Source organism: Fusarium coffeatum, assembly GCF_003316985.1.
Source record: "Fusarium coffeatum strain FIESC_28 chromosome Unknown BRIP53273_contig_134, whole genome shotgun sequence".
In the NCBI taxonomy this organism is placed as follows: domain Eukaryota; kingdom Fungi; phylum Ascomycota; class Sordariomycetes; order Hypocreales; family Nectriaceae; genus Fusarium; species Fusarium coffeatum.
Window position 1 is genome coordinate 11,557 of NW_022157927.1, and position 24,421 is coordinate 35,977.

The 24,421-nt window shown below is 48.1% G+C and overlaps 8 protein-coding genes across 8 annotated transcripts; 3 read left to right on the plus strand and 5 right to left on the minus strand.

Annotated features, from left to right (window-relative positions):
• Positions 1-313: 313 nt before the first annotated feature.
• FIESC28_06185 (uncharacterized protein) lies at positions 314-2,184 on the minus strand (the record flags this gene model as incomplete). The annotated part of the gene is made up of 4 exons (XM_031160329.1): positions 314-468; positions 520-1,167; positions 1,217-1,768; positions 1,836-2,184. The coding sequence occupies 4 exons, from the start codon at positions 2,182-2,184 to the stop codon at positions 314-316; spliced, it is 1,704 nt and encodes a 567-aa protein (XP_031015575.1).
• Positions 2,185-2,898: 714 nt separating this feature from the next.
• FIESC28_06186 (uncharacterized protein) lies at positions 2,899-3,558 on the plus strand (the record flags this gene model as incomplete). Its single annotated transcript, XM_031160330.1, has 3 exons — positions 2,899-3,034; positions 3,088-3,147; positions 3,203-3,558. 3 exons carry the CDS (start codon positions 2,899-2,901, stop codon positions 3,556-3,558), a joined length of 552 nt encoding a protein of 183 aa, XP_031015576.1.
• Positions 3,559-3,697: 139 nt separating this feature from the next.
• FIESC28_06187 (uncharacterized protein) lies at positions 3,698-5,710 on the minus strand (the record flags this gene model as incomplete). The annotated part of the gene is made up of 1 exon (XM_031160331.1): positions 3,698-5,710. The coding sequence occupies one exon, from the start codon at positions 5,708-5,710 to the stop codon at positions 3,698-3,700; it is 2,013 nt and encodes a 670-aa protein (XP_031015577.1).
• Positions 5,711-6,116: 406 nt separating this feature from the next.
• Positions 6,117-7,742, minus strand: FIESC28_06188 (uncharacterized protein; the record flags this gene model as incomplete). Its single annotated transcript, XM_031160332.1, has 6 exons — positions 6,117-6,263; positions 6,312-6,413; positions 6,465-6,814; positions 6,862-7,021; positions 7,077-7,157; positions 7,215-7,742. The coding sequence occupies 6 exons, from the start codon at positions 7,740-7,742 to the stop codon at positions 6,117-6,119; spliced, it is 1,368 nt and encodes a 455-aa protein (XP_031015578.1).
• A 1,662-nt stretch (positions 7,743-9,404) lies between these two features.
• On the plus strand, positions 9,405-12,587 carry FIESC28_06189 (uncharacterized protein; the record flags this gene model as incomplete). Its single annotated transcript, XM_031160333.1, has 11 exons — positions 9,405-9,513; positions 9,589-9,756; positions 9,825-9,976; positions 10,035-10,393; positions 10,449-10,609; positions 10,681-10,938; positions 11,001-11,109; positions 11,169-11,549; positions 11,622-12,135; positions 12,205-12,343; positions 12,403-12,587. The coding sequence occupies 11 exons, from the start codon at positions 9,405-9,407 to the stop codon at positions 12,585-12,587; spliced, it is 2,535 nt and encodes an 844-aa protein (XP_031015579.1).
• A 2,485-nt stretch (positions 12,588-15,072) lies between these two features.
• Positions 15,073-16,104, minus strand: FIESC28_06190 (uncharacterized protein; the record flags this gene model as incomplete). The annotated part of the gene is made up of 3 exons (XM_031160334.1): positions 15,073-15,503; positions 15,561-15,809; positions 15,891-16,104. 3 exons carry the CDS (start codon positions 16,102-16,104, stop codon positions 15,073-15,075), a joined length of 894 nt encoding a protein of 297 aa, XP_031015580.1.
• A 1,088-nt stretch (positions 16,105-17,192) lies between these two features.
• FIESC28_06191 (uncharacterized protein) lies at positions 17,193-20,016 on the minus strand (the record flags this gene model as incomplete). Its single annotated transcript, XM_031160335.1, has 6 exons — positions 17,193-17,936; positions 18,001-18,619; positions 18,676-19,172; positions 19,241-19,305; positions 19,361-19,675; positions 19,761-20,016. 6 exons carry the CDS (start codon positions 20,014-20,016, stop codon positions 17,193-17,195), a joined length of 2,496 nt encoding a protein of 831 aa, XP_031015581.1.
• A 3,399-nt stretch (positions 20,017-23,415) lies between these two features.
• On the plus strand, positions 23,416-24,316 carry FIESC28_06192 (uncharacterized protein; the record flags this gene model as incomplete). The annotated part of the gene is made up of 2 exons (XM_031160336.1): positions 23,416-23,963; positions 24,013-24,316. 2 exons carry the CDS (start codon positions 23,416-23,418, stop codon positions 24,314-24,316), a joined length of 852 nt encoding a protein of 283 aa, XP_031015582.1.
• Positions 24,317-24,421: the final 105 nt, after the last annotated feature.

The following is a 24,421-nucleotide window of genomic DNA, read 5'->3' on the forward strand; positions in this document are numbered from 1 at the left end:
GGCGGTGTATCTCGTGAGAGCATTGGAACGTCTTGGTGATTGTTTAAAGTAGTTAAGTGTATCTGTGCAACTTACTATGAGTTATGATACACAAAAATAACCGAGTTGGGACCCGACAACTGTTTGTTCCGAAGTACTAGGCATAGTCGGACCACATCCTTGTCTGTTGGGTATATGAGAGGGAATGAAACGAGAGAAGAGTGATAATAACATCAGAGTGATAAAACCTGTGATAGAAAGTATTGCTACCTTGAGTATTATAGCTAGTGTCAAGACAGTCAATACGACTGTTGAACATATTAGACTGCCCTGCCTAAACACCGGAATCCTCCTGCTCAATCAGGTTCTCACTCTGGAAAGTAGTCCAAGCATCGCAAACGTCAGAAACATAGCTAGACGCCGTAATGTCGGGGATTTCGCTTGCACGCTCAATAAACTGCAAAGCAAAACCCTCAGATGTATGCCAACCTACGAATTAGTTAGCAAGATTGATCTCACTTCATGGCTCATTAAACTTACCAATATGGCAATGGCACAGCCAAGCACCAGGGTTGTCCGTTTCCCAAGCCATGACAAGATATCCGTTTGCTGGAAGCATGGCTGTGTCACGCCGAGGTGGATTGCTAGTGTTCAAAGTCACAGAAGAAGAGTATGTACCAGTTCCCTGTGCCAGGATGAAAAAGTCGTGGCCATGCAGATGAATGGGATGAGGAACTGGGAGAGTTGTCTCGATGACAAAATAAACCCACTGATTCGCCTCCGTCAACTCAATGACTGCGTTTTCCGTGTCGAAATCAGTAGTGCCGTTGAGGATTTGACCTAGAGTCGGGTTTGCCCAGTCCATCAGGAAGCTAGTACTGTTAAGCATCCACTTGAACAGACCAGCACTGTTCTGTGCAACAGTGGCTGTCTCTAGGTCACTCCAGTTGGCGTCTTCAACACTTTTGGAGATGTAGGGCACCAGGTTGTCTGTTTCATCGTCGCAACTGTCTGTGTAGTCATAGCCAGTTGTGGAGGGTGTGCCAGGACTATCCCCGTAGTAGACAATGCCCTTGATGTTATCCGTGGAGTCGTTATCTGAACAGGCTGATTGGGGAATCGCACGCATCCAGAAATTGTCGGCAACGTCGGCTCGGTCGGCGGTTACTACGATATCGTATCGCTGACCTTGGTAGGGTTAGTAAGATTGAGGTTCACGGTAGTTGACTTTACTAACCCATGGCGATATCCAGGACTGTCGTTTCATATGGTTCGATAGGTACCAAGTCTGATGCGATGACTGTTAAAGTGTGGTTGTCGATGGAGAACTTCCAATGCGTGTCAACTGCGGCATTAACTAACCGCATACGGTATGATGTACCAGACTGGAAGGATACGTTAAAGCGGGAGCCAGTCTGGGAACTATCATCATCATCACCATATACGTTAGTACCGTTGATAAGTCCGTTATCCAAAGTCGGAGGTCCATTTGTCTCGGCTGAATAGTAGAGCTCGTCTACAGTCTGGTGGTCCCAGTCGTTGAGAAAGACCATTCCTAGATCTTCATCGTAGTCGGTGGTAGCGGGTCCGTTGATGATGATACCACCAAAGATACCCTGCCAAGCTTGAAGCACCCAATGCGAATGATACCATGTTGAGCCGTACTGTGTAGCTTTCCAGGTGTAGGTAACGGTCTCTCCAACTGCAAGAGGACACTGAGTAATAGACGATACACCGTCGTATTGGTTGGTGTAGTTCTGACGGATACCGTGCCAGTGTATACTAGTGCCTATTTAAGATTTTCAAAGGTCAGTTATCAAGTCATACAGTTCAGACCAACACAATTGTATACGCACCATTTAGGGATGTAGTCAAAGAATTGGTTACATGGACCACAACAGTATCGCCCCAGTCAGCAAAGAGAGTAGGGCCCGGTATAGTACCGTTGACGGCCATGGCTGAACGTGAATAGCCATCGGGGGCAACAGTAACATCTGTCAACTCCAACCAATATTCTTTTGTCACACCAGTATCAACAGGTTCGATAGAATAGTCAGTGTCGATGGAATAGTCACACCATGTTGAGCGAGTGGAAGCGGTATTTCCATCGCAGGAGCCACGCCTATCGAGAATGTTGAAAGAGTTCAGGCCCAGAGCTTGCGAGAGCCCGAGATAACCAGCTAGAAATAGATGATGCAACTGCATGGTTGACGAGGGATTACTTGCCAAAAAATGCAAGCCGAAAGAAAGACGATCGTAAGAATGAAGAACAACGTGAATGATAGGAATTGATTACCACTACTTACGACTTATCCTACTCTTAAGTACTGCGATTCTCTTAGTCCAATACCTATTAGCCTATCCTGTAAAAGTTGACTGGCACGTATACGGATTCGCTGACGACGCTATTCGCACTGACGGTCTGACCGCAGCTAACGTACAACCTTTCCTACTCTTAATTACTGCGACTCTCTTAGTAATAAACCTATGAGTCTGACTCGTGATAGATGACCGGTAAGCACACGGATTTGCTGACGACGCTATTCGTGCTGGGTCTGATCGCCGCTAACGCCAATTTGAAACAAGGGTCACCCGAAGATAAACACCGGGCCGTTCCTGAACCCATATGTAAAATGGGTCACTAGAACGTCGATCGAAACATTTTAACGCTAGCTGCCCACATCACGATCTTATCTATCTACTTAATCGTGCTTGTTGTGGGAGAACCCGTAAAAACAGGGCGCACGAAATGCGTAAGCCGTCGATCTCGACCCGCACTGGTGAACGAACGTAAGACTCGTCATCTGAGGCGCAGTGTAAAATTTAGATATGTGTTACTATATCACTTGGCCTTTCCTTCTGTTGAATATACCCACAAGCAGACTTTGCACACCATCCTTCTCGATCAACACATCAACCATGCGTCCTTCAGATTTCGTCAAAGCCTCACTTCCAACTTTCGCTACTTATGTAGCTGCAACTGACAACCCGGGACCGTTTTCCTTGTATGCTTACGGTCCGGAGGTTGGTGGCTTGTCGTTATTCTCTGCAGGCGGTACGGCTTTCTGTTTCTAATGATACGTTTACTGGTTGCTGACCTTCCAACAGATGCGATTTATGTAGGCAACTACAGCCGTGTCGATGATGTACAAGCCGCACCAATCGAATGTAAGTCACCTCATTGACTCCCAAACATTCAGAATATATGCCTAATTCAGTTTAGTCACGATTACCAACAATGAGTTAAAGGCTTCCCCCAACATGACGGACCTTCCCGGCGATAGAAACCCTACCTGGTCAAATAAGTCGCTCGTCGTCCCCGGTCCATCGTCTGCACTCAAGACTGTCAAACTGGTCAACAGCACAGCCAACGCTAGCAACTACAACTCAGACTTTATGTTTTACGGATCCTTCTTCATGGCTCGGGAGGATGGAGCAATGCTTTCGCTCTGGTATAGAAAGGACACTGACATTGAGGGCGTTTATACGGTTGGCTGGAATGCTTCAACTTCTGCTAAGTCAGATGAAGTTGTGCCTCTTACTTTGAAGAGGACAGCGCCGTCTAATCCAACTGATTAGTGGGAGTAATCGGTCTTCGCAGTTGATGATAGCAAGTACTCAAGATCCAATCTTGGCCAACTTCACGTATAGCCGATGGCTCTCTTTCCCGAATGAAGCTTCTGTATTTAGTATTGAGGCTAGTGTGTAATGGACGCGTTCAGTATAGATATAATCCATCCGCGTAAATTGAAGCTTGTTCCTCCTCAAGACCTTCGCGCCACGACATCTGGATACCATCGACAGACACAAAGTCAGCTCCTGCTTCTAATGCGGCTCGCCGGTTGGCCACACTTCTCGCATCGTCACTCAACAGTACTTCCTCATACACGCCACTAGGCCGGTGACCTTTAAACATGAGCGGGTTCTCCCTCACTACGAAGTCCTTCAAGTTAGGCAATCGTTCGTCCCTGCCCTCACGGAACCCTTCCAACAACTTCGTCCAGTACACAAATTCCAAGTCCCAAAACTCGCGGTGCGAGTTGCCTTCAGAACCCTGCATGTCAACGAAAAGCTCCAGACTCTCTAGTGAGCGGGGCAAAACGTTAATGAGAGAAGGGATGTCAGTCTCAGGGTTCCAACTGGACATCTGCGGATCCCAGTTGCTATAGAAATCTCGCCTCTCGCCACTCTCAGGGGTGGGGCCAAGAAAGGCACGGACGTCCAATGCCAATCTCTTGATGTTTGTGAACCGTTGGATGCTGGCTCCAGAGATTCCCGTAACAATGTGACGAGGGCAGTCGTCAATGCCTATAGACAAGTCTGTGATCCGCTCGGCTGAAATTAAATGTTCAGAGTCATCTCGTCCGTAGTTACCGCTTCTCCCCGGCCGTTCCTTATAGTTATTTCCATCAGTTTGCAGCCCACGAGCAATGACGAGCTGATTAACACCGTCCACAACAACCCGACTTGCATCCGCAATCGCTTGCAGCAAATTACCCCCGTCAAAATCCCAACCCACCACGGCATCATATTCAGTTAGGCCAGATTTACCCTTGTACGTATAGCGAACTGTAGTCAGTGACGGCATCCGCTCGATAAGAGATGCAATGCCACGAGGGCTCAAGTCGCAGCGAAGAAGTTCCAGGTACTCCACAGTGCTATGCTCCTGTGAAACGAGTAGCGAGTAGTCATTGTTGTTGTAGTAGTTCAGGAGCTGGCTGCCATGGCCGTCATTCGCGCCATGTGATACCGCAATCTCGTCATCTATGGGCTTCGTCAAGTATTTCTTTGGAGGCCATGTATAGGCATAGTCTATACTGGATAGTGTCTTAAGATCATGCGCGTATAACCGAAGAAGGCTTGGTAAGCAGATGAATGGATGCAGGGCAGTTGCATCCAGGGGGTAAGAGCCGCCTTGTCGTGAGCAATAGTATAGTTCAGCTAAAGATTCGAGCGGTGAGCCGGGAAGTCTGCAGATCTTCACAGAGGATTGGCTAATCATGGCGCGGCTGGTCTTATCGGCACAGAGCGACATGAGGTCGAGAACTCGCTTAGCCTGGACAAGAACAGGAGCCGCAAGCTGGTCATCCCCGTAGCTGGATGCATAGTGGAAGTCGTGCTTGATTTTCAGAGTCTGGAGCCGTGTGAGCTGCGTCAGGAGAAGGACGAATAGGCAGAAATCGGCGTATTCCCTCCACGTCTGATATGATCCGTCTCCATTATATCGGTCTTCATAAGTCTCGCCTTGCCCGCCTTCAGCAGCATTGCGCACTGCATCGACTAAGGCGAGCCAGGCCACAACATCACATCCCGCGGCCCTTAGCCATGGAGATTCAGAGATCAGTTCTGCCACGAGTGTCCCAGTCTGGTCAAGGTCCAGTGCGCACCGTTCGCCGCCCAAAGTAACACCCATGCTGGCCATGTGAGGCATATGGCGAAAGGGGCCATAAATCGACAGTGTTCGGATATAAAGGGTAGCCCGGGGTTCCGTAGCAACGATGCCTACTAGCTCAGCTAGACTGCTGTATCGTACGGTGTTTTCTAACGTTGTGCTTTGTGCGTCGATGTGTACATGACGAAAAGTGTGCTTATAGTAGTTGTGCTTTGCGATGAAGATGTATCCAGCCTCATGGACTAGCTTGCAGACTAACATGAGGCTCTCGAAGTCGTCTGGCTCAACCAGTTGCAATATCAGGCGAAGGACCTCTGCGGGAAGGTCAAGTAGAGTCATCGTGTCGGCACGATTTAGTGCTGGTTGTGGATGGTGAATGTCGCAGATACTAAGCAGAGAAACAAAATCAGGGGGCTGATGCGAAAAATGAGGCCGAAATGTTCAACTGTAAATTCCGAACCCCGCATTTTGACTTTCTTGGAAGGTATAGTCACGTGCGTAGGGACACCTATTCCCTTACAACCGGGGCGGCTCCACTTGACTTCACCATTCTCTATTAAACATTTTCTCTCAGGACTACAACATGCAGATCGTGTCTCCCATTTTACCATTAAAGAAGTCACTAGATAAGGATTTAGAAGAACTAAAATGAAACAAAATACCTTCATGTTATATCTAAAACTCGGGTTTCATCAATGATCTATACCCTTTCAGCTGAATTGTGTTATGAGCAAGAATTATCTTCTTAACCGTTGGTCGTGTCCCGGTCTGTAGTGGGATCCTGGCAAGTGATGTCCAAAGTATCTTCGTCAAGGTTGTAACAGTCGTAGACAGGTGCCTTCTTACTAGGCACGCCCACGGTAATGTTCTCAGCCACAATGTTACTGCATCGCTTTTCAAGATGTTAGCTGCATCAAGTTTGAGATTATAGGGAACTTACGTCAGGTGCACTGCAGACCAGAGATCCAGCTCGAGGATCGAACTTCTTTGAAACTGTACCCCAGAAGTTCTTCATGGTAATGTCCTCGATGGTCAGGTTGGCCTTCGAATAGTGGTTAGTATTAGTTCAATGGCATTGATATGGTAGACATACCGGGAACTGGTTGCAGAGAGTCTGGTTCTTCTGACCGTAGCATTGAGTGATGGTAATGGCATTATCGTTGTTCTCGTGGTGGAAACCATCATAAGTGACGTTTCTCACACGTCCAAGGCCTCCACCACCATTGAGATTGTCTTGGAAAAGGCTTTCCACTCCAGGCCACACCTTGATTCGGGCTCCGTCACTGGCATTCGACATGGAGATGTTGTAGATGTACAGGTTCTCCACAATATCAACTTTGCCCTTGTACTGACCTAGCGAACCGACGCTGATGCCGTGGGAGCCATTGCAGACTAGGTTCTGGACAACTGTGTTGGTGCTGTTGGGTTTGAAGGATACGCAGTCTGCGGTTGTCAGTGGAGGTCAATTGAATGATTGAGATGAAGATTACCATCGGTGTTATCAATGTATGAGTTCTGAATGACAACTCTATCGGACCGGTAAGTGTCCCACCCATCAGAGTTGGCGATCTTGACGCCGTCGGTGCTCTTGGCTCGGAGATCGAGGTCGCTGATAATCACGTCGGTACTGTTGATGATGATATTGAACCACTAATACAAGTAAGCAGGCTAGTTTCAGCTCTATCTCGGCTGACATGACACTTACGTTGGGTGAGTTTCGCATTCTCATGTTTGACATGGTAAGACCATGAGCATCTTCGATGGTCAAGAGAATAGGCCGCATCAACTGCCAGACAGCACGTGTTAGTATCACTCCAAATCGTTGAATCGCGTTGAAACTTACAGTCTTGTTGGTCACATACTCCTTCCAGTAGTCTTGACCATGACCATCAAGCAAAGACTGTTCATTGCTTAAATCTCCGTAAATGTTAACATCCTTACCACCAATCTTCCAGAAAGAAGACATATTCTGGAAGTCATATTTGAAGCTGTTCTCAGCCCAGTAGTAAGGGTCAGACTTGAAGTGGATCTCTCCGGTAATGACAACATCGACGTGAGACAGCCACGTCAAGTCCAGTGGCGAAGCGATGGTGTAGTTCTTGTCAAGGACGATTGTTCCTCCCTTGTTGCACTTCTTGAATGCCTTCAGAATGCGAGGGCTGTCGTCCGCCTTTTTTCCCTTGGTAGGCTTCACGTAACAAAAGACTTTTGTAGATCGTGGGGGAGAGTGTGGGAAGGCCTTGCCTGTGCCATAGGGTGCAGCTACGACATGGGGCCTTTTGGGCAGGTCACTGTGAGGCTTGGCGTTGACAGCTACCGATGTCGCCAGCGCGCAAAGAGCGGCGGCTGAGAGCAAATTGCTGATGTACATGATCAGGAAGAATGGGGGTGATGTCGATGCTGGTGTAGTTCATTCAGCCTCGGTGATGACAGCTTATATATGTCAAGATTTCCAATTGAGATGAACAACGATTGTCTTGATCTCATTGGTGGAATTCGTGTACAGGATATCCCGGTTAAATCCCTTGCTCTACCCGATCCAGTCACAAGATTAGAACCAGACCCTTCCCTTGTCTGACTCGATGACTTACCCAATTACCCCAGGAACAACTTTCGCAGACTAAACGCGGGGTCGCCAATCGGTGGTTATCCTCAATTAGAGCTCCATAGAATTAGCTCACTTCTCCTCATTTCTCTGCCCGATGCCTGCGAATCCCCCCAACCCCCAATCTTACTGAGCCGGTTTTGCCGGCTTGTCATCCGTTGCCCCCTTGGCAATGTTGTCACCTTTTGGGGGTCAATCAACTGCAACAGCACAGAAGTATAATAGACAGATTAATTCTTTAAATTGACAAGATTACTTTCCTCAAGGGCCTATTCTTTTGGATGGATTCTTTGTCGTGTTTGGGCTTCTTCTTGGATGGAACGGAAGTTGGTGGCCAACGGAGCGCGGAAGCGAACCGTAATCGAGGACTGTTTATATATTATTTCGAGAATGTCCAATGGCTATTTTAAACGTCCTCCCTTGAACGAAGTCAGTACCGGGTAGTGCCACAGTGGCGATGCAATCGCTACGCATAATGGATCACAACGCCTTGTACCGGGTTCAGGTATTACCTTTATCAAGTTGTTCACAAGATCGTAAATGCTAGAGCGGGCAGTAAACATCACTACTACGGACCTAATTTAACACTGGGTGTTAATCCTAGTGTCTTGATACCTAAACCCATCACGGTTTTCGGCGGTATCTTCAAGAAGTAGCCGAGATAATTTGACCGTTACTCTATCAATTGTGGTTATTTATACCACCTTTACTCATCATGTCAAGATTCCACAATAGCTTTCGTGGGCATCAACTTCACAGCCGTGTTGTTATTCACTGTCTCAATTCAACCTGCACGCATTAAGAGACGTGACTTTTAAAAAGCTTAGCTAGAAAAAGGTGCACATTACATACTTAACTCTCAATTAGTGCAGTCTATAACTATTTTTCGTTAAATGCAATGCCCTGTCGTCCCAGCGAGTGTTGCAAAAGCCTTCTGGTACTGAGGAGGCACCTAACCTAGAGTAGTGAAAATCTACGTAGCTTTAAACGAGCCCTATACGAAATACGACCGAAGTTATGAGGGCTATGGATTGGCTGACCCACTCGACCTTGCCGGACTCTGCACCTTGTGGGTCTTCGGTGGAGACTCTTCAAATGTTGCGTAGGTTATATCCGTACCTCTACCAGGATTTGCCCTGATACTCAACTGAGTAGGGCCTTCATCCCGACGGTGCTATAACCGTCGGTGTACACCTGTATCAGACTCGATTAGGGTTGATTGGTTGCTGGAAGACTGACACTAAGAAGTAATGTGCACGTTCCAACAATGCCATGTCATGTGAATGTACCATCAATCTATGTAGCTGGCGCTCCCCTAAAGTACAAAATTCAACGCATAAGCACAATTGAGCATCACCGGACGTCATTGTTGGGTTTTTAACCTCATATATCTCGTCGATTCCGTCTAAGAGCATTGTCCCCTGCGCAATGTCTATGAACGTGACAGATCATGGGCTGCAGAAGAGTCTAGATGAGGACGGCGCTCTCTTTATCAAGGGACACGGCTCTCATCTAGAGACAGCCGGCGCTGTCAATAGTGAGTCTCGAAAAACCTCGCGGTGCAACCTCAATCGGCAGATCACTTTTGCTAACGCCATTACCTGTGTGTCAGACGAGGCCCGGATAGACTTGACTTTTAACGGCAAAAGCTCCCTACAGCATGCCTTGCAGAATGCCATGCCACCCGAATCTTACACAAACAGCGCGCCTATACGCCCTCACCTTGGTGCAAGAGCGCCTTGTGCCCTCAATATCGTGCTACAGATTGTCGGCAGCCGAGGTAAGAGCAAGACTCAATTACCTTCGGATGTATAATATCATGGCTGACGACCTACTCGTAAAATGCAGGCGATATTCAGCCCTTTATCGCGCTTGGTACCGAACTTCAAAAACATGGCCACCGCGTTCGAGTTGCCTCCCACGATGTTTTCGCCGACTTTGTACGCCAATCGAACCTCGAATTTTACCCGGCCGGCGGAGACCCTTCAGACCTTATGGCGGTACGTTAGCGACCGATGTAATCACGGGATTTTGTTTTGCCTGACAGACTGGATGTAGTACATGGTCAAGAACCCCAGTCTTGTGCCCTCTGTGTCTTCGCTTATGGCTGGTGATATTGGTCGCAAGCAAGATATGGTGGAGGAGATGTTGGAAAAGTTCTTTCTTTCGTGTATAGAACCCGACCCTATCTCAGGGGTCCCATTTATCGCCGAGGCCATCATTGCGAACCCTCCGAGCTTTGCCCATATTCACCTAGCAGAGGCTCTAGGTATCCCAGTACATCTTATGTTCACTATGCCTTATAGTCCCACCCGAGCATTTCCGCACCCATTAGCGAATATCAAGCAGTCGAACCTCGATCCGAAAGTTACAAACTACCTGTCATATGGAATGGTAGAGATGCTGACATGGCAAGGGTGAGTATCTTGCTTGGCGGTGCTATGCCGGGCTGACTCGCTGACTGTAACGCAGGCTTGGAGATATTATCAACAACTGGAGAAGGAAATCCTTGAACCTGGACCCCATCTCATCTTCCACTGCCGGTGTTCTTCTCAGTGCCCACGAAGTGCCATATACATATTGCTGGTCTCCTGCCTTGGTACCAAAGCCGTCCGACTGGCCCCCTTACATCGGTGAGTAAAAATGCCTTATAGTAGTTAACATTGTTGCCAGCACCACCGGAACATCAACTAACTGGCCCTAGATGTCTGCGGCTTTTTCTTCCGGGAGGAACCACAGTACAGCCCGCCTCAACACATTACAGAATTTCTGCAAGCAGGGCCTCCCCCAATCTACATCGGCTTTGGTAGCATTGTCATGGATGATTCGGCAAAGATGACAGACCTGATCTTGATGGCGTTGCGAAGAAGTGGTGTTCGTGCCATCATTTCCAAGGGATGGGCCAAACTGGGCGAAGGCCGCAGCGATGAAAATGCTTTATTTATCGACGACTGCCCTCACGGTAAGTTACAGCCATAACTTCAGCTTTTGCCAACATAACGTCTGATGACAAACGAAAAACAGAATGGCTGTTCAAATACGTTGCGGGAGTAATACACCATGGTGGAGCGGGGACAACGGCATGCGGCCTACTTAACGCCTGTCCTACATTTATCATCCCTTTTTTTGGAGAGTAAGGCTACAGATCCACTACACCTTACACGAAACACGACATCACTAACGACCATCCAGTCAACCGTTCTGGGGAGCAATGGTGGCCAAGGCCGATGCTGGCCCGTTTCCCGTCAGTCATAAAGAACTTGACTTGGAAACCCTCACCAAAGCAATCGATATGCTTCTTGCTCCCACTACCAAGGCTGCAGCCGTTCGTATTGCGGAAACCATGCGGACTGAAAATGGGGTCGCACAGGCCGTACAATCATTCCATCATCATCTCCCTCAGGAAAAACTGACTTGCGATTTGTTGCCCGGCGAGGCAGCGGCCTGGACGTACGATGCTAAGCGATTGAGCAAGAGTGACCGGAAGAGATTCAAGGATGGATTGAAACTGTCTCCCAGGGCGTTGAGTGTTCTCAGCAATCGCCAGAAGCTAGACTTGGGTAAAGTGCAACTGTAAGTCTCCTGTCTTGCTGCTCATATCAGTTCCACAAAAACCAAGGCCAAGCTTGTTGACATACCACTTAGGAACCACCCGAAGCCGATCGAGATCGAGAACCACCGATGGGATCCTCTGACTGCGACGTCATCCGCACTCCTAGGCTCGCTAGTGGACTTTTCCAAGGGCTTCGGAAGCCTGGTCTCGGCCCCTGCCACCAAGATACGGCATGAGACTAGGAAGCGGGAGAGGAGATACGCCGCTACAACAGCGCTCACAGATTCCTCTCAAGAGCATGGCTTGGCGCCAAACATCGATTCGCAAGATGCAACTCCGGCAAGCGCTGGCACTGGAGAGCATAGTCTGGAAGTAAAGCTCGCCGCATCGTCGAAACCAGCACAAGAAACATCATCTTCCAACGCGGGAATATCGGCAGGAAAAGGCATCTCCCAGATGACGACAAGTGTTCTCAAAGGCACGCTCGTCGACGTGCCTCTTGCTCTTACCGAGGGCTTACACAATCTACCCGAGCTATACGGCGACAAGGTCCGGAAGCACAACAAGATTACAGACTGGAAGAGCGGAACGGCTGAAGCTGGCAAGGTATGTGCTCTTTAACCTTCCACCAAGGCGCATCCAAGCAGATTGTAGAGCAGGACTAACACGCAGTAGAACTTTGCATACAACTTTCTCGACGCATCCTGGTGTCTTTTCAAACAACCCGTCGTCGACGCAGCCAAAAAAGGCCCTGTTGGTCTTGTGACAGGTCTTGGCAAGGCAGGTTTCGGGCTCATTACAAAACCCAGCAGTGGTAAGGTTCCATCATCCCATATCTACTTTGGCATCTTTGCTGACGAATTCGTGATTTAGCTATGTTTGGCCTGCTGGCATATCCTGCACTGGGCATCTATAAGAGTATTGTGGCAAGTCTTTCAAAGACTGAAAAGAAAGTCCTGGAGGCACGACTCGCGCATGATGAGTATTTTGCCCGGATTGACCCGATCAGCGATCAAGAGATTGCGTCAGTTTTGAGCGCCTTCGGGACTGAGAAGTAGTAGGGACGGATACACGACAACATGCGAAGGGAGTTGCGTACGGCTACAAGCAGTATATATTAGCATCTTATTATAAAAGCTTAGCATAGATAGGCTTCAATCGAAAATTCAACGTACCTGTATTTATTGTACTCTAGAAGAGCTACCCAAGTACTACAGAGTATAAACCTCTGCGCCTTTGCTAATGCTGGACTTTTTTTTCTTTCTCTTGCTTGATATTTGTTTTCATTAAAAAGAAAAAGAAGGGGAAATAAGAAGAAGTGTCTATCTATAAAACACGTTAGGCGTTTTCAGCTGAACCCATGAGAGAGGGGGACAGGGGGGAGTAGCAGAAGATCACCATTTCTCGGCTTTAATGTCCATACGTACAAGTAGTTACAGAGCCTGGCGCGTCAGCTCGAGGCGCAGCAGATTTAATTGTGCACCGACCAGCCTCTGGACAACAGCATTTAATTGCCAGATTCCCAAGGAGATATTCTAAGATCAACGCCGTTCTTTACTTGAATGGGCCAAGAGGCTCCACAGCATGGGAATTGTAATGCATGAGTAATGTAGAGCTGCATTAACGCAACCGTGCCCCATTTATCGCCGCGCTACTCGTATTTCGTTCCTCTACCCTCGTTTCCCCAATATCCTGCTTCCCTTCCCTCCCACATTAGCCGCCTTTCAAAATGGCCGAAAAAGCACAGCGATGCCAACGCCGAGCCCATACAAAGTCAAGACGCGGATGCACTGAGTGTAAGCGACGTCGGATCAAGGTACGAGTCCAGACCTGGCATGATGACGTTTTGTTTGCTGATCGGTGGACTGCTTGCAATGCATTAGTGCAGCGAAGAGAAGCCGGCCTGTCAATCCTGTATTCGACATGAGACATCATGTGTATATCCGAACTCGGCAGCTTCATCAAGGCAAGAGAAAAGGCAACCTTGGAAAAGCAACAGTCCAGCTTCAACATCCAGCATGAGCTCGTTATCTGATCGCCATCTTGTCCCGGTTCCAGGGAGCCCCCTTGTCGTGGAGACCAATCCAAGTTCTAGCTTGAACACAAACTTCGACATGAAGGATCTGGAATTGCTTCACCACTGGACTGTCTCAACCAGCCGCGACATTGTCAGATGTCCACAAGTAGACTACTGTTGGCAATCTCTAATCCCGTCAATCGCTTCAAAACACCCATTTGTGATGCACGGCATTCTTAGCATTGCCGCATTGCATCTCGCTCAAAGAGAAGAAAACAAAGACAGATTGCTAGACGCCATCCGCCACAACAACATAGCAATACAAGGATTTCACGAAAACTTGCTGCATATAACCAACGAAAACAGCGAAGGTTTGTTTGTTAGTTCAACGCTTAACATCATATACGTCTTCGGCATCCTTGGGCGTCCAAGCCGCTGCAACATTGCTGCTCCCAAGTCGGGCTCCGGGGACACCCACGCCTTGGGTACTGGATGGATTCCTATGGTCCAGGGAGTACGGACCGTATTACATAACGTATACGAAAATGTGCGGCTTGGTCCGTTGAGACCTCTTCTTAACATTGGGAACTGGGAAGAATTGGACGTGGATCGCGTGCCATTCCTTGATGACGAGCATCTCAGTACCTTTCAGGAACTATGGAATCGTAGCGGACAAAGCGAAATGTACAATGAGGTACTGCAAGTCCTTCAGAGGTGCTATCTCTACGCCAACCAGTTCAAAATGATGGACCGGGGCGCATTGGAGAGATGGGGCTATAATCGAGGCTGGGCAGCACCTTTGGTATTCCTTTATTATGCCCCGGAAGAATATTTTAGGCAACTGGAACAGCGTCAGCCCCCAGCATTGATCCTCTATGCCTATTTCGGCGTCTTGTTGCATTATTTTGACGATTTCTGGTTCTGGAAAGGCTGGGGTCGGGATATTGTGCAGACAGTTGACGACCAATTAGGTAGCTACTGGCAACCTTGGATAAAATATCCTCGACAAGCCGTAGGATTAGCTTGAAGAGGAAACCGATATTCCAACACCATATCTGATACCTTGTGAGAAATGGATAGATTGTGTGGGACAATACTTTACAAATAGTTACTCGGGGTTTGCTTGTGACACATCTGGTGATAAAGATGCCCGCAATTCGTACTCATCAGAAAACCTCTTTCTTACCCAAGTATGCTTGTGGAAGGGTTACAACATTTAACTTTAAAGTCAACTTCTATATTGAATCCACCTACATATCGTCACTTGCTGCCTACAACATAGCCTTGTAATGGGCAAAAGACAAATTTAACTTTATGTTATGATTATATTCAAATAAAATGTTGTTTTCGTAGCCTTGATCTAACTACTGCAATTTCCCCTCTATTCTAATGATTTCACGATATTTAGCGCTATGATATCAATTCCTGCTTCCTACTTCGAAACCGCTGGGATCTGCCCTTTTCCGACGACCCATCTAGTAGTCTTTCCCTGCACCCCGAAAGTATTCCTTTACACAAGATTCTGTTCAGTAGCCACGGTCTTGGAGCGCAATGTCTGACGCAAACTTCTCGATCCTGCCCCTTCTCACAAAAAGTTCAGCCGGATGCACCACGTTGAATAACAACATGACGATGAGCATCAGCACAGCATCGAAGACATATAGGTACGCCTCTCGGGCGAGCAGATACCCGTCATCACCCTGTAAGTACTCGATAGCGCGGAAGACGGACCGCACCATGATCAACAACCCAGCAGCGTACATAAGGTTCATGTGCTTCTGCCAAGGGATCCCGATGCACGAGCGACTCGTCGGGTTGCGGGTGATTTTGATGTGAAAGTTGACGGCAACAACAAGGAAGGCACCAAAGAAGATAAGTTGTACGAAGAGGCCGACAATGATAATCTTGGCGCCCAAACGAAGAGCTGATAACGAACCGGACGATTGATAACCGCCGCCTGTGACAAAGGTTGTGAGAATGAGGTCAGGTTAATGACATTGGGCATAGCGCTTACCTCCACCCTGGAGAAAGAATGACAGAACATCACCAACGACGAAAATCTTGGTCATCCATTTCCGAGTAATAAGTGCACGGCCTTCACCATCTATAAGACTAATGACTCTTCCCAGCTCCATGTAGATAGTGGCTGCAAACAAGGCAGGCGCTACAAGGAGCAGGATGGCCTGGATAATATACGGCGTAAGGGTCCAGTCGGGCGTTTCCTTTCCTGACGCATAGCGAGCGGCATAACCAATCATCTCAACTATAGGTGAAGGCATCATGTAAGCTTCTCAAACATTTCGATCGTCGGTTGATCTGAACGCTGGGAGTGGAAAATACGTACGGATACCACCTATAATAAGAGGAAGGACAAACCAAACACGGTAGCGAAATAACTGCCAGGTGTGCGCCACCGTTGTCGCGAGGAACAAAAGTACAAAGATGATAGCACCGATTTCGGTAGGATGGTAGTGGTACAGCTTGAAGCCACCTTCTGACGATTCTTCCCTTATGAAGTGGGCTGCAGTCGCATGTGCAATACCATGAAGACCTTCCATGATACACGTTAGTTGCGATTAAAATGAAAGAGAAAAAGAAATATTTGAAGAAGGTTTTAGAGTGAGAGTCATTCAGATAATATGAGAAGAGTTCGAACAGACAGCCTACGAAGCGCCGATCTCCTATTAAGTACTTCCCAAAGAGACAACGCACCAACTTTGCTAAAAGCATTCAATCTTATCGCATTTTTTCAAACGTCAACTCTAAAGGTTGGTGGTTTCAGAAGAAACACTGCCACGGTGAGGATTTCTACGCGTTCGGCGCGACTCATCGTATTTCATTAACGAGCTTTCACACTTCGTAGCTCGTTTATCGTATCCTCGTCTTGGGCGATACGTGCACGAGCACCCACTTAAACGATGCGACGACCCACTCCGTGGAGTCTCTCCCTCAGTCAGCCTCAAGCCAGCTCCCGTGTCCAGGAGTGTAATTCAATGGAGTCTAGCTGAGCGACACAAAAAAGTTAGCTAGCCCGGCGATCACCGCCACTAAAGCGACTCATGCTAATTGACATCATGACCCACCTCGTACAAAATTGTCACCGCTTCTGGATGGGGATTAGAGATGTTCGGGGCATGACTTGATCGCGAGATGTGAAGGTAGGCTGTTGCGGCTGTGACGCTGCAGGGTATAGATCTCAAGAAGTGCTGTTGGACACTGAGTCTATCTATTCACCGAATGTTTCACTACGCTCTAGAACGAAGCAGCCTCAAAACAGATCCAAGATCGCATTTGACATATGCCGGTACCTGTAGGGAGACCCGAGAGTAGCACATATACTCCCGACAACTACCGACAGGGAATTCGGTCTCCGTACGGGTAAACCAACACTCTTTATTTGACTCTCTTTGCAGCTCACATGTAACGCCAAATCTACTAGCCTACTAACCGTAACCATCACTCTTTCAATTCCATATCGAGACCAAGAGGTGTTAAATACTGTTTATGTTATAGAATAGTAGAAACTAATAAAATGGTATAATACAAGTAGTCGAAAGGTAATATCTGCAGCCATCCCACGTATTACAAATTGGACAGTAGCTTCGGGAACTCAAGCGTGTCCCCTGTTTCTTTTGCCTGCTAAGCCTCATAGAGCCAACGTCTCCATCAGACGTACATCGCGACTGCTAGCACCGACGTACACCTTGTACTCCCCATCTTGAAGGACCCAATTCTGTCTAACAACATCCCAAACACTCAAATCCCTACGTGTGAGAGAGAATTTGACTGTCTTGGTCTCCCGCGGCTTAAGAAGCACCTTCTCGAATCCGCGCAACTGCTTCGCTGGAGCATCCGGAATGCCGATATAGAGTTGAGGAACCTCGAAAGCAGCCATGTCACCGGTGTTCTTGACATCTATCTGGATGGTAACCAATATGTCCCAAAGTGACTCAAACCCACCCTCGGAAACAGGCGTCGAGGGAGGGAGGGTTGATGCGTTAGAACCTTGCGCGGTGAGGTTCAGTTTGAGGCCAGCGTACTCGAAAGTCGTGTAAGTGAGGCCGAAGCCGAACTCAAATCTTGGAGTGATATTGAGGGCATCAAACCGGCGATAGTCGATGTAGACACCTTCAGTGAAGTTGGCCGATGTGTAATAGTTGGATGCATTGTTGGCTGTCACGGGTAGCAGCAAATCGCCGTAGTCGGACTCGTTCTTGGCGACTGTGTACGGCAGGCGGCCTGAGGGGGCTTGATCACCATACATGACTTCAACCAGCGACCTCCCTGCGTCTTGTCCTGGCAGGTGAGCGAAGACGACGGCGGTAATGTTTGGATTCTCAATCCATTGGTCAACCAACCTAGTACCGGCGTTGTGGATTGATACGATGGTCTGCATACAATTAGCTTCCTTCCCTCAAACATTCGTATGATGTTAAATCTTATGTGCTACTTACATTGGGACACTTGGCGGCGACGTTCTTGACCAGGTCGTCAGACCAGGCATCAGCCAGAGTTGATCTATCAGATCCCTCCGCAGCGAATTCGTTGATAAAGACGATACAGGCGTCAGAAGCGGGAATTTCATAGACAGGGTCCTGCGATTCAAAATCCCAGACCAAAAAAGTGCCGTCTTGCGCTGCGCGTTGCTGGAAAGCTTCATGGGGGGAGTTGATGTAGGCGGGTACGATTGAAGGGCTACCGCCACCGCTCAGAAGCGTTCCGAGGCGGGCAGCGGCAGGAAGCTGTCCAATACCGACGAAGAGCCCTTGCATCTCCTCATCCGTGACGTTGACGCTCTGGAATCCGAGACTTTGCTTACTGTTGAGACCCTCTGGGGTGTTTGTCAGAGGCGCATGGGCGTCGTAGCCGAACAAAGACAGGATCTTTGGCTTCTTGAGGGGAAGAGTGTTGTTGAGATTCTTTACCAAGACGATACCTTCGACAGCGCCTTGTAGGATCGTTTTCTTGGACTTGGGAGAGATGCCGCTGATCACTTGATGGGGCGCTGATTCATCGAGGGGCATGCCAGTACCGGGCTCGAATGGGGCGTACTTGAACCAAGTCGCGAGGATGCTGAACTGACGTTAATAGTCTGATGGGCAATGGAAGAATGTTAAGTTCAAACTCACCGAGTTACCATATCATCAAGCCTGCCTTCTTCCATTGTGCCGTTTGCAATCGCCTTGCTGAGGTTTGACCCCCATACCTCGTTGAAAGGCGTTGTCACGTCCATACCAGCGTTGGCGCTAGCAATTCCACTATGCAGAGCTCCATAGTCACTGATGACAAAACCTTGAAAGCCCAACTCGCCCTTTAATATGCCGTTCTGCATATAGCTGTTCTGGCAGCCATGCGAGCCGTTGATTCGGTTGTATGAGCACATAACCGATCCGACGCCAGCCCTGACTGCATCCTGGAACGGCCAGAGATATAGTTCATGCATCGTCCGATCGTCTACCAATGCTGAAATCGAAGCGTTGCCCATGCCGAGCGTGCTGGGCTGGCGGTTGGTTTCCTGCTCGTTAGCGATGAAGTGTTTGGCTGTTGCGATGACGTTCTTCTGCAAACCTAATACAGTCTGGGCGCCCATGACACCACAGAGATAAGGATCGACTGAAAAGGATTCCTACACCTACGTCAGATACAGCGCTTCCAGAATACAAGATGGCGGAGGATGGCTTGTGGATTACATACCCAGTTTCTGCCGCCGAGGACGGTGCGACCAAGTGGACCTATAGTCGGGGCCAACAAGTTGTTCACTATGACAAGCATTAAGCGACTGATGTCTGATAGAGAATAGAAGGGCTGACTTACCTCCCTTGATCTTGGCTTCCAGTCCCATGTGGTAACCGCGCGCAAGAGCTAGCTCTTTGTTCCATGCCGCACCAACCGTAATTGCTGACGCATAGCCGTTAACGGCCTCAGCGCCGTGAAGTCCATTAGGACCATCGTGGACACAGGTTCCTGGAAAGCCGAGGCGCTGTACGCCTGGGATCATACCAGCGCACTTATTCGTGACATTGGTCTGGCCAGACACCACAGCTACCTTCTCATCCATTGTCATCTGAGCTACAAGGCCTGATGCTTCTTGATAGGCCTTGGACCAACTTCCGAGTCCCTTACCCGGTGCTGCAGATTGGGATCCTTAGGTTAGTGGTCGAAACCTCCAAAACGTTGGCAACCTGCCGTACCAGACAGGGTGGGTGGAACTCACGGGTTGGATACACCGGGGGGCTTCGCCCATAGCTCCAGTTGAGCTCCTGGGCCGCAATAGTATCAGGTGATGCAGGAATCTGGCCTTCAATTCCTTTCATGTAGATCTCAAGAATCGCAGCCTGCTTATCCGGGGGCAAGCCTTCGAGATACTGCTTTTCCCTATCGCCGATCGGTAAGTCACTCGGGATCTGAGCAACAGCCGTGCCGAATAGTGCAAGAAAAGATATGAAGAGAAGAACAGATAAGACTGTCATTTTCGCGACCGTTCAGTTCGTTGTAAAAGGATTGTGTAGCAGGATGCTGTTGTCTCACCATTCTCATGGGAAAACAGAGCCTTTTTAATCTGGACCATTCGATATAGTTACGATGAACGAAGACATTGAAATAGACTTCGTTTCCTGTCGGAAGGCCGGAACGAACACATGACGACATTGTCATTGATTTGTCTCGAATTTAGACACCAGGATTGCCAGCGTTCCTGGCAGACATACATTTAAGTTTTACTATGTGTTGTTGAGGCATGAATCTACTGCTCGGTCGCTGGGAACGAAGATGCAGGGCCGAAAGTGGACCTCGTTCATCGTATACTGAGAATACGCTGCCAAGACTACTAAAAGTACATAGCGTCGGCGCTAATTTCTGTTGCATAAAATGGAACGGATGGCTGTATCTTTACCCCTGAGTCTTGGTAATTTCAATTACCAGTGCTCCATTTACAGGGCTTTTTTATCGACTAAGGCGCTGGAAAATTGCTCTTTACAAAGAACGATGCACTGAAAGTGGGCTTCCCACAGCCTATAGCCACTCGGAGCCTGAGATTTGTTCTGCCCCATTAAAGATATACTGGTGCTCAGGTGGAGTGTTCGACAAACATATCAGTAATGAACCCGGGATCTGGTCTCCACGCATTTGCGCCACTTGCTTCGCCCTGGGAGCCTGGGGGCCTGTATAATGTAGTTAGTATACCTGAAATTATTTCAAGCTTATCTACATAAATGTTTCTTTATAGCAGTGTAAAGAAGAAATTATAGAGAAAATAAAGTAATGCTAAATAACGTTTATTTGAGAGGAGAAGGATAAAGATTGAGTCGGGAATCTTCATCTTTGCTGTGTCATTATTCAACCAAAACTACCCTAGACCAATACTATTGTAGACGTAGGTAAGCCCTCAAGCAACTCCTTCACGCAGACCGTATCTCTATGTATCCTAGCTTGCAATTCAGACTCACAGTTATCTATGGCCTCTAATCGACGGTGCATAGATGGATGACTCAATTTAACGTACCCGAGTCTCTCATAATGTGTACTGCCAGGTCTTAGTTGCACATGAAGAGCGACAAAGACGTGATTGGTCATGCTGACCCCTATGGGGACAACGGAACCAGATGGGCCGGGCTTGGAACGTGCTGGCGATGAATTATTTGGAAGGCAGTCGACTCTATAATCAACAAGATAGAGTTGTTCCATTGTAACGTCGTTGTGGCTCGCATCATGTGGCGTGTGTCTGCGATGGGAAAGCAACAGGCTTGCATGTATAAGGGGCGCTTGTAAGGTAACCGTGGCCTCCGAAAACTCTCCTAACTGGCTTGGACCAGTAACCATGAATCGCACTTCCTCAACCCCCACGGAGGTAAGGGTTGCATCGACATTCTCAGACCACATAACCTGATTAATAACCGAGGCCCAATTCCATGACGGAAATTGAGGATTTCTTAGCTTTCCAGGTAGTGGATTCGGCTCGACAAACCAAAGTAAGTCGAATAGCAGAGTCTTTTCCCACAGGCCAGCCAAATACCGATCATCATGCCGCATAGCTTCCATCCGCGTGGCGAGACCGGCCAAGGCAGGCATTTTGTCACTCTCGAAAGTCATGTCTAGGCGTGAATAGTCTTGGACAGTTCGATACCATAGGTACCTCGGACCTTTCTGGAAAATGGAGTAGGGCACACCCTGGTGCTGCAGCTCCCTGAACTCCCTGTCATCACTCAAGTCCTTATCATTATTTCCGCTTTCGCTTCGTTGTACTGCCTGGCATTGCCAAACTACCTCTTGGGCACAGAAGTGTAATACCCTTCGGGACAGCCTCATCTCTTGGTATATCCAAGCCCGGTTGAGCAAAGGCCAATCTGGGCTTCGATCCAGTTCTCCGCAATTCCAATGTGACGGGAATGATGGAGGCAGCTGACGGACGTAATGGTTCGGGTAGCCAGGTACTAACTTGGCTAAATACTTTTCATCGCATTTTGTAAAGCAACCTTCGGAGCTATTCCTGGATTTCGTAGCGGCGATTGTGATGAATGCATTTTCATAAATGCCGGCCATCTTTGATGCCTGATCCTTCCAGTCATCTTTGCTGTCTTGAACGATGCATAGAGAGTCTATCCATAGGTAGGAGATCCCTAAGCGGCGGCAAATAGTGATCGCATCTCGAAACGTTGGTGTGAGTGAATCCCAAGGGATATTTGTCATGAAATCGTTCACATTCTTTGTTGTTGTCTTGGTTACCTCCGAGTTACCTCCCCAGCAATGACTCAGACACGCATAGCGGGCGGGTTGAAAATTCTCTCGCAGAATAACACATTGGCCGCTAAGATCAAGAAGCCTTTTTGGGTACTCAACCGGAGGATGAAAATGCTGGCAAGATTCATGGGTATTTGTACAATCAGTGATCCAAGATTGAATGGTTGCAATGGTGGTCTCAGAGTCTGTAGCTCCGGGAATGTGATTCCTTCTATGGTGGATAAACGGAGGACTGCCGTTTCGCACTATAGAATTGCCTGTTAGCAGAATAGCAGAAGGCAGGAATACATGAGAACTTGAAAGCGATAGTGGCTCAATAGCGACATTGCTAATGCGTATAAAGCATCCAGAACAGTTCCAGCCTTTCCCTGAAACAGGTCCTTTACAGTACACCGACGAAACAAAGGCTTCGAAATAACTTACCGTCAGTGAATATATCTAGACTGATGAACCCAATTTGCAAATGCAGTTCACAATAATAGTCGTACAATACATCGATTTTTACAATGTCGGAAAAACGGACATCAGCCGCCCCTGTTTTGACGCACTCAAAGATAAGAGAGCACGTTAAGCAATTATTGCCAGCAGCTTGAGCTAGTTCGTCATAGGTGCAATCATAAGTTTCCAGCTCAAACGAGTCAATCGGTAATTTGCAGGCCAGACAGTCCATTATGGTGTGAGTAAGATGGAGTCAAGACAGTCTTGGTCGGCGGAGGAAGCGAGATAATTGCGATCATGTCAAACTACTCTGAGGAAATACAGATGTGTTGCAAGCAGACCCCGGGTAGATAGGGTAGTTTGGGGGTTATTTAAACTGTAGCTATCAGAATGTCAGTTCTTCACGAGTAAGATATCGGGTAAATGATGTGGTAATTACACTGTACTTTTGCTCGCCATTTGCTTGTAGCGTGCACAAGTATAAAAACCCAGCTGGGATAATGTCTCAGGCGCGAGACTGGTTGCTTGGACCGACACGTGACCAGTTTTGAGGCCTGCTACAGGGATACGATTGGGCTGGCAAGGTTGTGTTTACAGCATAGCCTCAGTTTGCGCTGAAGAGGCCTCACCCTTAGCATTTAATCAGCCTTACAAGCCATTCTTGCTTTACTTCGCTTTTTCAACCACGACACACGATGGAGAAAGTGTGGTTCAAGCTGCGACAAGCCGACCATCTTCCGCCCCCAGAGGACACTATTCTTCTTGGTGACGGTGATGATTCGCAAGCGACTATATGCCTCGGCCACTTCATTTCGGATCTGAAGCACCTTGATTTTCCTCTCAACCGTGGTTCTATCTTGCCATTCCCACGACGTATGGTCGTATATCGCAATTCTGTTCTCAACTTTACCTGGGATGACAACAAAACAAACGCCCCGGGAATCAACTTGGCTGCTGGTGCACCGGTACTTGCGGTCGCTGGAATAGCCGCTGGAGCAAGCCTGCAGACTGCGTTTATGCGAACTGTTGGGAACTATGAATCATATGATAGGTTGGATACATATACCGTGCAGCCAACCAAAGATTACATTGAAGAATGTCTGGATCAAGACAAGCTGAAAGGATTCACAAAAGGGAAGGTATCCTGGTCCATGTTTATGATCACAGGCATCAAGGTCGCTCGTGGTGGAAGAAGAGAGGTGCGGGAGGAAAAAGGTACAGTTGTTGACATCGGACCAAATCTGTAAGTGGATACCCAGAAGTGGAGATCTGGTATGCTAATGCTGCTGCAGAGATGTCCCAGCGCTTGCTACTCTGAAAGCCACCGTGAACAACAATCGGGCGTCGTCACAAGGTTATTCTGGAGAGTATCAAGGTGACTTCATCTGGGCTATTCGATTGGCCAAAGTGCACAAAGGGCTTCTTATGAGGGATTGGTCTGTCGCTGCGCATAGCAAGCGGGCCACGTTTACCTTTGGAGATGGAGAGGCAGACGTCGACGGTGCTTTGACAGGTGAAGGACTCGAAGATTTCGAGATTATTGATGATGGTGCTTTGGATGAAGCCATTGTATTACACAGGCATGTCATCCAGTAGCTGATCTTATACGTGTTGTTGCATTTTGGAATGTCCTGATAAAAGGTTTAGCCGTACTCATGTCAGCTTCAACTTCTCACCAACTTGAGTGAAACAAAAAGGCTC